Source organism: Culex quinquefasciatus, chromosome 2 (genome assembly GCF_015732765.1).
Source record: "Culex quinquefasciatus strain JHB chromosome 2, VPISU_Cqui_1.0_pri_paternal, whole genome shotgun sequence".
Lineage (NCBI taxonomy): Eukaryota > Metazoa > Arthropoda > Insecta > Diptera > Culicidae > Culex > Culex quinquefasciatus.
Window position 1 is genome coordinate 24,461,637 of NC_051862.1, and position 16,519 is coordinate 24,478,155.

The 16,519-nt window shown below is 36.4% G+C and overlaps 2 protein-coding genes across 10 annotated transcripts in view; one reads left to right on the forward strand and one right to left on the reverse strand.

The window, feature by feature from the left end:
• The first annotated feature begins 582 nt into the window (after nucleotides 1-582).
• LOC6035889 (huntingtin-interacting protein 1) overlaps nucleotides 583-16,519 on the forward strand; it is a 43,089-nt gene continuing 27,152 nt past the window's right edge. For 4 of the 9 annotated variants that reach the window (XM_038256755.1, XM_038256766.1, XM_038256765.1 and 1 more), the window contains exon 1: nucleotides 1,705-1,835. In XM_038256755.1, the coding sequence (XP_038112683.1) occupies nucleotides 1,752-1,835 (84 nt within the window). In that variant the 5' untranslated portion in view covers nucleotides 1,705-1,751. Of the gene's footprint in view, nucleotides 752-1,701; nucleotides 1,836-16,519 lie in introns of those variants that run through there. The other 5 variants (XM_038256758.1, XM_038256764.1, XM_038256762.1 and 2 more) reach the window with 3 other exon arrangements.
• The window catches only part of LOC6035891, a 70,890-nt gene continuing 55,955 nt past the window's right edge, over nucleotides 1,585-16,519 (reverse strand). The window contains exon 4 of the transcript XR_005277638.1: nucleotides 1,585-2,442. The gene's annotated coding sequence lies outside the window, so the exon portion shown is untranslated. The remainder of the gene's footprint in view (nucleotides 2,443-16,519) is intronic.

Consider the following 16,519-nt stretch of genomic DNA (forward strand, 5'->3'; position numbering starts at 1 on the left):
AGTAGAAGATCACATAAATCAATTTATTTCGTTTTGTTTACATACATGGTTCATCTACGAAAAGTTACAGGTCATTTTTCGACGTGTGACGTTACACCTGCATCTGTAGTAGCGAAATCGGTGTTTCCGCTGAATAATCCAGATGATGATTTTTAGAGTTTTTTAACCAATCTTTCGCGCGCGAGGGAAGAGATCCTTCCGATTTTTTCTCTTGACGAGCGTCAAACGATTTTCTTTTGATAAAGTTTCTTCCATCGCTGCTCCTAAGTAAAAACTGACATATATTAGACAAATAAACAAAACACTTTCAAACAATATTCATTTTTTTTAGCATTCAGATTTCAAAATTCGATTCGATTAAATTTTCAAAAGGTCTTATCTGCATAGGAAACCCATAGTACAAAGGTTGTTTTGAAAATTTACTCTAAAATATGTCTTAAACCACAGAGCTCAAGACCTTTCCCTTCCAACGATACCCAGTGAGAGAGCGCCAGATGTTTTGATGCAAGCTTCCCTCCATGACCACCAGGGGGACAACCACTTCTCTCCCACTCTCATCCAAAAGTTCCATTCCCTTCCAGACTTTTAGTATTAGTTTACGACATTCTGTGTGTGTTTGCGCTGCTGGAATTGCAGCCAAATTTCGCTGGACGTTTTTGAAACTATTTTGTTTTCGCACGCAAATTGTGCAAGTGTTATTTTGTAGGTTAGATATTCGTTTTAAACATTAGTGCGTTCAGTGCGTTGGCGGGTAAGTTTAGTGGCTTGAAAAAGTGCGTGCGATTTTTTGGAGTCAATCTGCGGGTTCTTTGTTAATTGGCACTTCCGACGTTGTTTACAAATACCAATTAGGGGCGCCACGGACGAGATTGGAGCGATCTGAGTGGGATTTGAGCAAATTTGAGGGGCGTTTGAACTGTCGCGACAGCTGTCAAGGTTTGTTTACAACCAGGTGCCATCGCGGGTTGTGCACTTTGCATTTCGCGTTATGATTCATATCAATAAACATTTGGCGATTCTGTGGAGAGGTTTGGTCTTGTGACGGATGGTTTCGAGGGCTGGGGTTGTGTTTGTGCAACGTTTGTTTGTGGGAGAGAGCGAATGCACTTTTTTACTATTTCTCTCGTTGTCTGTGGTTGGCGCTCTCTCGAGAGAGAGAGAGGGGCGAATCGCTCTTTCAATCTCTTTACGATTTCTTTGGTGGGACTGGATAGGGTGGGCGGGAGGGTCATTCATTCAACATTTCGCTACAACTCTGGGTTCTTCAGCAGATGGGCCAAAGCCGTGGCCAGTTTATACGGGGCGTGCGGACGGATCGGACGTGTGTTGGTCGGAATACCCGGGGTTTGGTGGAGTAACGCGTGTGCAAATTCGACCTAAATGTCGTGCTGAGAGAATCACTTCTAGCCGGGACTTCATTCCGCCGTACCTGGAAGAGAACCTACTCCTACTCCACGCGGGGATTGCCCTCTGTTTTGGGGCTAGGGCTGTAGTAGTGGTGAGCAATAATTACGAAAATTGCCACTAGTAGATACTCTCTGGTGTCCAGAAGTGAGAGGTGTGTACTATAGATCGTGTTACTTCTTTTTTCACGAGTGTGGAATACGCCTAGTTTTACGCGGTCAAATCGTGCGGATTTAATCCGAAGAAAAAGTGATGTCTTAGTGGGTCACCGTTGTGAAGTTGAACTGTGACCTTTATCACAAAATTAGTGCTCAAAACTACCCCGGAATACCCCAACTAATCACACAATGGCTTCGATTTCGCTGCCCCGAGTCTTGCAGAGCAAGAAGAACAACCTCGAAATTGAGCACGAAAATCTCGTCAAGAATATGGTATGACCCCAGTTGAAGTTTTGAACCCAAGTTTGTTTTACTGACACCCACTACAAAATCTAACCCATTATTGCATTGAGGAAAGTCCCCAACAAAAATATTTATTCCGTGTACAGGGTCGATTGCTTCGCAAAAGGTCATCGCCAAACTAACACACAGCACCAACATGGATTGAGCACCAAAACGCACCACCTGACAACAATTAGCCATTTCCGGTTTATTATAGAGTTTAATTTTTTTGTGCTTGCTTTTAGCTCCGATTTTTCTATCTGGTTGTGATTTCGCGTGAAAATAAGTACTAATTCGAAACACGTAAAATTTTCTATTTCACTCGGTGAAAGAGTAAACACATGTGATGATTCAGTCTCCTAGCCGGCTTCCGGTTTATGCTGAATTACTTTTATTCTTGTGCTGGGCTTTTTTTACTCCTCTCACTGCGTTCGTTCTGTCGCGATACGCCTCAACTGGTATGCAAAGTTTTGCGCTTGAAAGATCTACAAAGCGGTAGTGCGGATGACTCTTGCTCTTTTTTATCGCGAAAGGGCAGGGACGTTGGCGGGGAGAGTTGACGAATGAGTTGAAATCGTTTTATTTTTTGATAAGTTAGCTGAAAGTGGTATGAAATGATGGTTATTTTTTTTAATACCATAAAAAATCATTTGAACAAAAAACCTAGGACCAAATCTCCTAAAATAGAGAAAACATATTTATTTTTTCTAAATCAACTGATAGATTTCGTTATATCACCAATTCCCCACGAAAACAGCATGATTCGAAAAAAAAGTTCTCCGATCGGGCTCAAAATTTTTCTGGAGGTTCCTTGGCCGAAACAATTAGACCCGATTTTTTTTTGTTTGGCCATTAGGATGACCTACGCCGTGTTAGGGTGGTCCGAAAAATGGCAATTTTCGTCGATTTTCGCAAAAACCACTTTTTTCAAAACATCATATCTCCGCGCCATTTCATCCGGTTTTAGCTGGCCTAGACGCAAAAGAAAGGTGATTAGTTTGGCTATTTGAGAAAAATAGTAAGAAGTTTCAAAAATTTTGAGCCCGATCGGAGAACTTTTTTTTCGAATCATGCTGTTTTCGTGGGGAATTGCTGTATACTTAACATTTATTAGATAAACATGCACTTAACTAAAAATCTGGAGTTTTTTTTTTGTAAAGGACCAATAAACCAAATTTGCAGTTTTTGTTTTTTGGGTGTTTTTAATACCCCTGTCTCAAGGCGGTTTTAAAAACACCCAGAAAGCTAAAACTGAAAATTTGGTTTATTGGACCTTTTCAAAAAAAAACTCCAGAAATAATCAATTAGTTTGCGCCTCGGACTACAAATGAAACTAGAGGATATTTCTGTGTTTATTTCGCATTATTTTAGATTTTCAATTTTGTGTTTTGATTTGGATGAAATTTTGTCCGTTCATTCTCACAAGTCTCTATATAATTTTGAGGGCAGGTCACAACAATGGGTATGTGAATATTAAAAAAAAAATCGTGTTGGCATATCAGCGTTTGACGTTCAATTGCAGCTCATAAAAAGCATTTTCAGCTAAAATCGAGTGATAAACAGCTCAGTAAGGATTGAGCAAGCTATTTTCTATCAAAAGTATTACAAATCAAGTTGCTTAAACTCTGAAAATCAGCTAATTGGGTGGAGTTAGATGCGAGTGCTTAATCTTCCAAACATACGAGAAGAATGCGAATCAAGTTTGAATTTAGGAAAAAAAAATTTTTTTTTTTGCAATTTCAAAATATTTTAAAAACGAAAAGTGTCCCATGCAAAAAAAAATGTTCCAAATCTAGGAAAATTTCCTTAAATTTGCTTTGAAAATTCAGTGAACAAACTTTTTCCGAAAAGATAACTCCAGAAATGTAGGTAACAACCCATAATTTCAACTCACTCCAACGGACCTTTACGTAAAAAGTAAGCGAAAAACAGAATTTAGAAAAAAGCCCTAAAGAACTCGAAAAAAATCCTGTGCTTTAGAGGTCATTTTGTGGTATTTTTGTTCAAGGAAAAAATCGTCTTAGTTTAAGTTTTTCTCAATTTATTTTGAATATTTTTGTTTGTTTTTCTTTTCTTTAGTTTTTCTTTTTGTTTAAAGACGTTTTACAACTTCCAATCATTTCCTTTTGCCTATTTCCTGTTCTTCATAATTTGAGAGTAATTTTTTGTGAATTTTCGTTTTTTTTACATTTTTAGATATAAACTAAAACCACTAGATTTCAAGTAGAACTGAAAGTTTACCCCGGACTTTTTTTCGAAGCAAACTATCAACAAGTAGAATCATTAAATTCATAACTTTAAACTAATTTAAGAATTCTTCTTTCCAAAGGTTTACAAAAGATTCAAAAAAAGTTTGAATTTTTTTTTTAATTTTGGCAGGGAGTTTTTCAGAAAGGTTAAAACTCTTAATAAATCAAATTTCAACTGAACACTTAGAAAATATATGGAAAAGACATTTTTTAACTAGTTTTTTACATCCATGGCTGATACTTTCTTAAATGCTATGTTTTTCTGCAATTCAAAGAGAAGCATGAACCAGAGGGATCCTAGAATTACGAGCAGCTTGTTTTTTTTTCAAAAATCTTTTGGAAGAACCGAGAAGGATTTCTACAAGCTTTGTATGGAGCAACAGTGCGGTTCTCTACTCGTACATATTACATGCAATTTCTTGGTTGTATGCAATAGCGACGATTTTTGTTCCCTTTAATTAATTTCTAAGCAACCTGGGCTGGATATTTATCACATATACATGACGAAATCCATTCAGCACTACCAAAAGATAATTGGAAAAAAATCAAATTGCACTTGACTTTTTAAATTAATTTAAATTAGGGCGGTCTTAAAATAACGGTTTGATTAAGAAATTGCAAAGTTTTTTTGACTCAATGCATGGATATTTGTCCTATAATTCTGTTCAAATTGTGTTTTTCGGAATTGCAAAAAAAAAAGTTGTGTGGAACTCGTTGCAAAACTTGATTTTTTCATGACTCGTCGTATTTATCCAACTCGGTGAACCTCGTTGGGTAAATGTACGACTCGTGCTGATAAAATCCACTTTTTGCAACTTGCTTCATAATCTACTATTTCATGTCTTCTTCAATAGGTGGCGAAACATTTGAAATTGCCTTTATCGAACTGTAAATTATTCTCACTACAACTTCCACTACTTGATTCCGAACGGGTCACTGCCGATCGAACTTTTGTCTGACCAACTGTTCCAGTGATTTGCTAAGGTCATGTTTTGTTGTTATTATTATTATTATTCTCATTGTTATTTATCGCTTATTCTGTTTACTTTCCGTTCCAGAGTAGTGCGGTGCCTGTGTGGACGCTCAGTCCTGTTTTTTCGTGTTATTTTCCGTCTCTTTTATGTCGCTGTTCGAGTGCATGGGGTGATTGGTCATTATAATTAAATAATGGCATCAGTAGTGCGGTGCCTGTGTGGACGCTCAGTCCTGTTTTTTCGTGTTATTTTCCGTCTCTTTTATGTCGCTGTTCGAGTGCATGGGGTGATTGGTCATTATAATTAAATAATGGCATCAGTAGTGCGGTGCCTGTGTGGACGCTCAGTCCTGTTTTTCGTGTTATTTTCCGTCTCTTTTATGTCGCTGTTCGAGTGCATGGGGTGATTGGTCATTATAATTAAATAATGGCATCAGTAGTGCGGTGCCTGTGTGGACGCTCAGTCCTGTTTTTTCGTGTTATTTTCCGTCTCTTTTATGTCGCTGTTCGAGTGCATGGGGTGATTGGTCATTATAATTAAATAATGGCATCAGTAGTGCGGTGCCTGTGTGGACGCTCAGTCCTGTTTTTCGTGTTATTTTCCGTCTCTTTTATGTCGCTGTTCGAGTGCATGGGGTGATTGGTCATTATAATTAAATAATGGCATCAGTAGTGCGGTGCCTGTGTGGACGCTCAGTCCTGTTTTTCGTGTTATTTTCCGTCTCTTTTATGTCGCTGTTCGAGTGCATGGGGTGATTGGTCATTATAATTAAATAATGGCATCAGTAGTGCGGTGCCTGTGTGGACGCTCAGTCCTGTTTTTCGTGTTATTTTCCGTCTCTTTTATGTCGCTGTTCGAGTGCATGGGGTGATTGGTCATTATAATTAAATAATGGCATCAGTAGTGCGGTGCCTGTGTGGACGCTCAGTCCTGTTTTTCGTGTTATTTTCCGTCTCTTTTATGTCGCTGTTCGAGTGCATGGGGTGATTGGTCATTATAATTAAATAATGGCATCAGTAGTGCGGTGCCTGTGTGGACGCTCAGTCCTGTTTTTTCGTGTTATTTTCCGTCTCTTTTATGTCGCTGTTCGAGTGCATGGGGTGATTGGTCATTATAATTAAATAATGGCATCAGTAGTGCGGTGCCTGTGTGGACGCTCAGTCCTGTTTTTGTGTTATTTTCCGTCTCTTTTGTGTCGCTGTTCGAGTGCATGGGGTGATTGGTCATTATAATTAAATAATGGCATCAGTAGTGCGGTGCCTGTGTGGACGCTCAGTCCTGTTTTTTCGTGTTATTTTCCGTCTCTTTTATGTCGCTGTTCGAGTGCATGGGGTGATTGGTCATTATAATTAAATAATGGCATCAGTAGTGCGGTGCCTGTGTGGACGCTCAGTCCTGTTTTTCGTGTTATTTTCCGTCTCTTTTATGTCGCTGTTCGAGTGCATGGGGTGATTGGTCATTATAATTAAATAATGGCATCAGTAGTGCGGTGCCTGTGTGGACGCTCAGTCCTGTTTTTCGTGTTATTTTCCGTCTCTTTTATGTCGCTGTTCGAGTGCATGGGGTGATTGGTCATTATAATTAAATAATGGCATCAGTAGTGCGGTGCCTGTGTGGACGCTCAGTCCTGTTTTTCGTGTTATTTTCCGTCTCTTTTATGTCGCTGTTCGAGTGCATGGGGTGATTGGTCATTATAATTAAATAATGGCATCAGTAGTGCGGTGCCTGTGTGGACGCTCAGTCCTGTTTTTCGTGTTATTTTCCGTCTCTTTTATGTCGCTGTTCGAGTGCATGGGGTGATTGGTCATTATAATTAAATAATGGCATCAGTAGTGCGGTGCCTGTGTGGACGCTCAGTCCTGTTTTTTCGTGTTATTTTCCGTCTCTTTTATGTCGCTGTTCGAGTGCATGGGGTGATTGGTCATTATAATTAAATAATGGCATCAGTAGTGCGGTGCCTGTGTGGACGCGCAGTCCTGTTTTTCGTGTTATTTTCCGTCTCTTTTGTGTCGATATTTGTGTACATGGGGTGACTGGATTTCTTCTTCTTCTTTTTTCATTTATTTTTTGTTCGCGCGTTCGTTGGCCGATGAATTTTATTTTTGTTCTCTTTATATAGTTTTCGATAGAAACGATCCGATTTTTGTTTTTTGAGACAAGCAAGTCGTATTGCTGGATTAAGTCCTTTCCATATCATCGAGGATCGGAAGGCACGTCGTCGGATATGTTTTAAGGCTTATGATATAAAATAATTTTAATGAATGAAGCCCTTCCTACATCACCGTTGATCGGAAGGCACGCCGACGGAGTTTTTCTGGAGAATCGCGGTCGAATTAATACTATATTTAAATCCCTAGATAGGTATCTTTCCGCAGCCGGCTGCCTAAGATTTTTAAAATTTCAACCCATAAACAAATTGCTCATGGTCGCATCACCTACCACAGTGAATCCTGACCTCATACCCATCTTACTAACCCTCAAAACTCATGTGATACTTTGTCGGAGACGCAGTCGATTTGGCGGTCCCATCACTCAAGTATCGGACTAACATTCCCATCCACTTCCCCGTGTCTTACCACTGGTCGTGGCCGGCGTCGGTATTGATCAGCACGATAGGGACCTTTGAAAATTGCGAAGGGGTGATGATTGGTTCCTACTTTTCATCTGTGGTCCACGGAGCAATGTTTGGGGGTCCTGGTCAATAACGAAGTAGCAGCTACGGGTAGACACCAATGCTATGCTATGCTATTCTGTTTACTTTCCGTTCCACCGTTCCACTGGCCAACAGGTGACGAATTGTGCCGTTCCAAATTGGTTTGCTAGAGAGCACTGTAAAACCAAGAAACACTATCGTTTTTCCGCTTTGATTAACTGTTTTCGAGACCACACCGCAATGGTTTAGGTTTAACGAGTTGTGAGGGTTAGCTTTTTTTTGTAACCTCTTGTTAGGTTTAGGCTGCTGATGGGCGTTTGATTGAAGTTTGATGTTTGATTGTAAATTTTAAGATAAGAAGAACAATCTTAATGTTTTTATGAAATAAGAATAGGCGAATCCCTTTTCTCGCGAGTATTCTGGAAAATTCCACCATTCAATAGCAGACAGCTCATAATTGATGAACGTGTTTCGATGTAAACTTGCACTGGTATCGATTTACCATCAAGTATCAAACGACTTGCACCTGCCACCGACGTGGCTGCTTTGTGCAAGGAAGCAATCCAGGTAGAAAGGTCCAGAGAACAAAGATACCCCGAAGAACACGAAAAAAGGATTTCAGCAAACAAAATTGCCACCTTTCCCTTACTTTGTGACCATTTTCACCGATCCTCAAGAGCAGCAGATGTTGTCTCTTTCTTTCTCAAATTTCGTGATGCATTTTTTTTTAAATGCATTCCATTGCAAAGCGGCACGAGACTTGCGAAAGCCAAAAGCATGTGCATTTCTTAGATTTCATACATAAATCTTGCATCGAAATAACCAAAAATCAGTCAACCGACAAGTCGATCGTGATGAATCTCCAACAGATTTTTAACTCTATCCTAACCTAGCCCAGCAAAGTGCCACTGCACATAACCTCACGCATCGGCACTTTGAGGGTGGAAAATGAATCTGCAATTACCTTACTGGCTTACTGCATCGATAAATTTTCCACCGAAAGCAAGTGAAGGTGGTTTGGTGGAAAATTTACTCAACTCCCTCGTGCCGCTTGGATATAAGAAGTTGGCAGAGAGGAAAAAAAGTGAAAATGCTTCGCGCGATTTGGCCGTTTGGAAGTTTCGTGTTGGAGCATAAAAAATGCATGCTCGCTGAAGCTAAAAATAATTTTAAACTTCAAATATTCAGTGCCCATCGGCTGACGTCGATTGCGGTGCAGTTTGATGGACTTGAGGAAAGTTGGTTTGAATATTTGAACAGTTTTTTTAAGGGAAAGGTAAATTAAAATAGATGGTAAATAGTGCTGGAAATGTTTCACTAAGATAGTTGACGAGTCAATCAACAGCATTGTCTATTTGAACAAATGTCCCGAGCAGACGGAAATAACTTGGGAAGGTCAGTTTTTGATATTGTGAGAAGATCGAAATATGTTATTGGGATGATCGGATTAGTTGTTAAAATAACAAAAATCAATAACAAAGATTTGTTCGAAGAATAACTTAAACTGTTAGTATGTTGTTATTGCAATAACAAACCAATAACACAGAAGGAATCATGAAGGAATAACAAGATTTGTTATTTTGTGCAGAGAGGTGGAGCAGCATAATAACAAAAATTGTGATTGAACTGGTTTGTCTCCATAACAAAAAAAGTAATTGTTTTGGTTTATTTGTAATTTGCAAATAAACCTGCAATAACTCTTCTGTACTAGTCAAAGCTGCAATGTCGGGTTACTTCAAGCGACTTTGAATCCATACTTTGGAGACAACTCCGACTCTGAATGCAGGATATGACGTCAACGCCGACTTCAGCTCTCCAAAAATACCCGACTTCACAGATTCCGACTCCAAGTGAAAGTTGCTGAAAATTAGCAGAATCCGAGGTCTCACACCAGCTCGAACTTCAACGTCAGCTCCGACTTCCTCGCTCTGTAAAAATAATAACAGTTTTTGTTATTCACATTTCAAAAATTCTCAATAAATAAATCAATTCCCTTAGAGAATATAACAAATTTAAAAAAAAAAAAACAACTTTCAAAATTTAATTTTATCAGATTAATTTAAGCATAAGGACCCCATTTCATGGTCAAATAAATGACCACGATTAAATTGGTAAAAAATATACCAAAGTTCTAGCAAATTTTAGCAAAATTTAGTAAAGTAAAAAAATTAACTTTCAAATTTTCAACTTTTTTGAATAATTTTATCTTAAGGACCCCATTTCATGGCCAAAATAATGACCCCGACGAAAATGGTCAAAATTATCCCATAGTTCTAGCCAATATTTGCAAAATCCCTTAGGGGGTATATCAAATAATTAAAAAAAAATCAACTTTCAAAATTTCTACTTTTTAGAATAATTTTAGCTTAAAGACACCATTTCATGGCCAAAATAATGACCCTGAAGAAAATGGTCAAAATTACCCCATAGTTCTAGCCAATTTTAGCAAAATCCTTTAGAGGATATATAAAATAATTTGAAAAATCAACTTACAAAATTTCAGCTTTAGGACCCCATTTCATGGCTAAAATGATAATCCCGACGAAAATGGTCAAAATTATCCCATAGTTCTAGCCAATATTAGCAAAGTCCCTTAGGGGGCATATCAAATAATTTTAAAAAAATCAACTCTCAAAATTTCAACGTTTTTGAATAATTTAAGCTTGAGGACCCCATTTCTTGGTTAAATAAATGACCACGATTGAATTGGTCAAAATTATCCCATAGTTTTAGCCGATTTTAGTAAAGTCCCTTAGTGGGTATATCAAATGATAAAAAAACAACTTTCAAAATTTCAACTTTCATGGCCAAATAATGACCCCGTCAAAAATGGTCAAAATTATCCCACAGTTCTAGCCAATTTTAGCAAAGTCCTTTAGGGGGTATATCAAATAATAAAAAAAAATCAACTTTCAAATTTTTAACTTTATCGAATAATTTTAGCTTAAGGACTCCATTTCATGGCCAAAATAATGACCCCGACGAAATTGGACAAAATTATATCAAATCTTGTTATTAGGAGAGTTTTTGAAATGTATAACATTTCCTCTTATTAGCGTTTTATGAAACATTTTCAGTATAATATCACTGTTATTATTTTTTTCTTCTTGAAGTTGAAGTTCAGGATAAAATAATAACACTTTTTGTTATTTTAACAGGATTTGTTATTGAAATATTATTAATTTTGTTATTACCGTCTGCCCGGGGTAAAAAAAAGAAAAATAATGTTAAATTGAAAAAGAAACATTTACATAAATAAGGGTTTGTTGGTAGAACCTTATTGAAAAGCCTGAATAAAAATAATGGTAAACATTTTTTAAAACGACAATCACACCGTCTTTGCAGACTGAATACTACTACTAAACGAGACAAACATTGAACGAAAAGCTCCAGAAGGATAAGGCGGGAATCGAACCCGCGCCCCATAGCAACTTAGGGATCGGCAGCCGAAGCCGCTAACCACCGCGCCACGAGGCCCTTTTAAAAGGATGGTTGAATTTTCTTCGGTAAACCATTTTAATACTGTACTACAGAAAAGAAAGAAACTAAATTACAAAGAAGGTGATGTGAGTGTAAAGAAAACTAGTTATACGAAAAACTATGATTCCAAGTAATTTTTGCAACTTAATACATGTTGTAAAAAACACAAACAAAAACCAAGCAAAAAATAATATGCACAACTGATTATAAATTATATTAACATAAACAAATTTTGAAACTGAAAGTGCTTATAAAAATTAAAACATATTCTAGTCATCATCCCCACAAAGCAACTTTTAACCTGGGACGGGACGGCTAGATAGAGTCTTCTTTTCCAGTGTTTACGTTTGTATTCTTCTTATGTTTTTTGCAAGAAAATTTGTGTTCGAATACAAATATCAAGCAATCTGTGACTCAGATAGCTTGACAATTCAAATTTTCTTGATGATGTTTTTCAACTCAGTGCTCAAGCATGCGGATGATTTTCCTTTGGTTGAAATGTTGTTTAGTTTTTCCTCGCAGATTTTTTGAATTTGGCTGTTAAAATTTGCGGTTGGACGTGGGTGGAGAATCCTGAGTTTATGTTCCATCGTTTTACGGTGGATCCGTTCATAAGAAGCTGCCGGATATAAATCACTAGAAATGGTTGGCAAATCAAAGATGACTCGAGGTCAAGCTCAAGGTCTTCAATTTTTAATCCTAAAAAGCCTACAAGTCATTAAATGGGAGGGGAGATTTGTTCAAAGATCTGTTCCTGTCGTTGTCACGTTACGCAAAGAAAGTAAATAAATCTTTCCCTAAAGAGGAGCACACTTGAAGAGTATCAGGGCCGGCATTTACAAAGCGAATTCAATGGCAATTTTTACTCAAGTTATGTTGTTAGCGCTCAAGTAAACATTCCACAGGCCGCACGCCCTAAGATGTCAGAATCGAAAATAGTTATTTTTGCCTTCCTCACCTCACTGAGGCAAGGCTATAAAATCACTCGAAAAATGAACTTCTTAAATACGACTCCTAGATAAACCTTCACGTATACCTATCGACTCAGAATCAAATTCTGAACAAATGTCTGTGGGGATGTGTGTAGACATGATTTTTTTCCACACGATTATCTCAGAACTGGCTGAACCGATTTTGGCCGGATCTGTCTTATTCTGTTCGTTTTGGGGTCCCCTAAGACCCTATTAAATTTTATTCTGTTTAGTTAAGTATTTAAAAAGTTATGCCAAGAATTTTTTTTTTGTAAATACAAAAAAGGGTGATTTTTTGCCTAACCTCAAAAGGCCGGGTCTCTTTGTTTACGTGCGAGAGTCGCGCCAGATGCGAAACGCCAGGTTGCCACATTGCTTCAAATGAGAGTCTGCATGTTTTCTGGAAAAGTCTGTATCAGGTATGTATTTTTTCATAAACTTATTTTCATTATTACTTTGTAAATGTGAGGAAGGCACCACCCACCTAATGGTGGATTAAGAAACGTTTTTTCAATTCCAATTACAATACTTCTCATTTTCTCCTCATAAGTAAGGACTGGTTTAGGTTGACAGAAGCGGCCATGTTGAAAGTGGTTTAGTTTGACAATAGGTTTTTTTCTCTTTGTTTATCCCATCCCAGCTATTAATATATAGGGGAAATTCTCGTATGTTTGGCAGGTTAAGCACTCGCTCCTAACTCCTTCCAATTTGCTGATTTTCACTATTTAAACAACTAATTTTACAAAACTTTCGATAGAAACTTGCTTGCTCACTTCTTATTGAGCTATTTATCACTGGATTTCAGTTGAAAACGCTTTTAATTAGCTTTAATTGAATGTCAAAGTTCTGACCTGCCAACATTAGAGGCACGCTGGAATTAGATGCTGTTCCCCTAGCACAATAATGATAAGTTTCGCTATGATGTGTGTCGTTGTACTCTGTCAGCTGTCAGAATATTGGAACGGAATGTGAGGCAGCGGCGTGTGCGTGTGACGAGAGAGAATCTCAGCGTTGCACGCCACGCAAATTCATAAATGTGCTGCGAATGAGTTATTTATGTATTTATAAACACGAAGTTCCGACAGGGACGTTCTAAGCGGTAAATTATGGAAATTTCGTAATGACACAAATACTTAAAAATAAAGAATTACATTTTTAAAATTTGAAGCAATAAAAAAAAGATTGCAAAAAAAAGTTTACCATTTGTAAAAAAAAATGTTTAAAAAAGACCATTAATCCTGCTAGCTGAACCGACTCTCCACCGCCTCGGTTTCGGTTGCATCCCAATTTAGTTTTAATAACATTATAAATCCACATCTCTTTCGCGCGTTTTCGTTACGGCTCTTGTCTGCTCTGTAGGTTAGTGGCATAATCACCGAGTCGTTCTCCTCGCACTGCACTGACTGATCGCTTCTTTCATCTCTCGTGTGTGTTATTCTCCAACAAAGTGCGCTTTTTCTTCCATGTGTGTTTACTGTTTTCGAATGTTTGGCGTGCATAATCATCAACATTCCCATGGGGCGAGCGAGCGAGAAAGAGAGTTTAGAAGCGGGGAAAGAATTCGCACTTGTAAACGTGTGAAATTGCATCCAGTCAGGTGTAATGTGAGAGTTGTGAGGAAAATTAAACCAAGACATATTTTCTTAAGAGGTGGAATTCGGTAGGTTGCAGTTTTAATTGATAAATTTGCATATTTCTTCAATTTAAAAAAAAAAGATAGTTTTGAAAGTTTTAACTTCAAACAGTCGACTTATTCGTAGTTTAGATCATCTCTTAAATACTTAAAATGTAGGAGTGAAGCATTTTTTGGTGTCCTCTAAGTAGTGGAGTAACTTTTGGAAGGTATAGGGCAATTTGGGGGCCATTGTTTGCTAATTGGTGGTCCAACATTAATCATCGCTGCTGTTTTTGTAAGCTTTTCTCTTCTTTTGGGAATGATCTTCCAGTTGAGATTTTACGCCCTAAGGTTTTGTCTTGATAACGTTGTTAACCCTCTGCGAAACTATTTAGACATTTGAGGTTATAAAACTTTGTTTATGTGTGAACTGATCCGTTTTGTCAAAATCTAATGTCAAAATATCTTAAATTATAAATTTGAAAGCAACTAAATTTTAACGATTCATACAAAGTTTTATTTCTCAATTCAAAACATGCTGCGTTCAATGGAAACGATTCCAGCAATAAAAAATAAAATCTTGTTATTAATACGATTAGTTTTAAAGTTTGGGCCAGGTTTTTTTTAGTTTAGGTAAGGTTAGGTTTTCAAGGATAGATATTGATTGATTGTTTAATAAGGGATTTAAAAATTCAATTTATTTAGTGTATTGCATAGAATTTAACATTTCTGCACCAGGTTGTTACATTTGTAATTCAGAGATGTGGAGAACCTTTCAACTGTGATCAATTCATAAGCATTTGCAGGGAGGTTACAAACTTCTAGTTTAGTTTTTGCTAGCTAAGTGCTCTCTTGCAGGAAAATAATTTTTGAGAAAAAAAACCCTAGATCTATGCAATTGAAAACATAATTTAATAATTATACGACAATTATTTTTTATTGTCATAATTGATTGATTGATGAAGTAAAAAAATACTTGAAAATCTATGGAAATAATACAAATTTTAATTTTAAAATTTAATTTTTTTTATCACAACATTTTTTTTTATAATAACAACATTTGAATTAATTATGTTCGATCAAATTTATTGGACTCGTTTTAAACTTTTTCCGAATAAACTATTTGAAACCCTAAATTATGTGCCTCGAGAAGGTAGTTTTTGATTATTTTGGTGTCTTCAGCAAAGTTAGGTATAGGTAGATTTTGATCAGAACTATGCAAAAAAAAATGAGTATACGGCAAAAATCGCCATGTTGTATCCCTTTTCAACCGAAATCACGACTTTGCCAAACTTAATCCCCTTCGATTTTTTTAGCTCTTTGATGTGTTTAAGTGGACCAACTCATTTGCTTTAGTGCATTACGAACGACTTGTTTTTCGCCAAGTTATTAATTTTTGAGAAAATATAGATTTTTGGAAAGCATGGCATTGGAAAATTTACCTGTAAAAGGCATCACTATAATCATTTCTGATTTTAAAACTTTTTTTTCTTGTCCAACTCTGTAAAAAATGATTGAAAAGCTAAACAAAATCTTTAAATTTATCTTTTTAAAGAAATTAATCGATTAAAGCCCTTTTGAAATTTAAGTGATGATTACAAAAATCTGAAAATATTTGCATCAAAAGGGTGACAAAATTTCACAGGATTTTCACTTTTAAACATGAAAAATGGAATCAATGCTTTCCAAGATAATTGATTGATTAAAAAAAAACTCATAATTTGTTACTTCAATTCTTTATAACACCATGTCTTAGCATTAAATTGCGGGATTAAGTTTGTTCAAAAGAAAGTTATTGAACATTTTCTCGGCTCTTCGACCATATTTTTTTTAAAGATGGACTAGAATAAACACTATTTTAAAAAATAAAGCAAACTTTCTGAAAATTTCAGGCTAAAAAATGTTTTATTAATCCGTATATTTTATCAAAAAAACACCAAGGATTTTTTTCATTTTTAATTCTATTTTTAATTTCAAAAAATATTTTTGAAATATTTTTTTTTAGATATTTTCGACACTTAGCGAAAAAAACGATTTTTTCACGTTTTTCAAACGCTTGTTTACGATATTCAGATCCGATTTTTCTCCTTGTAACAACACATTTTTTGTAGAGTACATCATTAAAAATTTCACAAATATGGTCATGATTTTTACATTTGAGTAATTTTTTTTAACTCATGATACAAAAGTACAGTTGAAGACCGATCATAAATTAAAAAAAAATGCAAAAAAAAAACTTTTTTGTATTGTATTTTAATAATTTCACAAGAACTCAAAATAGTTTTAAACTGGTTCAAACATGGTGAAGATGACAATTAACAAAAGAAAATGCATTTCAGTGCACTGTTTTAGATGATTTTGAACTTTTTTTGAAAAATTAATCCTTATTTTTTCGAGCTAATATTGGAAGACGGAGGGTGTGACGTAAACTTTGAAAAATATTTGCAAAAATGTATTTTAAAGTATTTTGAATTTATTGTAAATGATATTTCATTTATTTAAAGTGATTGTTTGTTTTAAGTAAAAAGTAAACCTCCTAACTGTGTCAATTTCTACAACCAGTTCTGTTACTTCCACCTTCATTAAGTCGCCAGCATGCAGCGCGGGGGCGTGTAATGACCGCGTTTTATTCCGCGGCCCCGTGAGACCTCATTGCACCGTTTTATTCGTGGGTCTGGAAGCAGGGTCTTTGCTCTGCCGGGCTGTCTTTTATAACGTTTACGTAACGCTTCC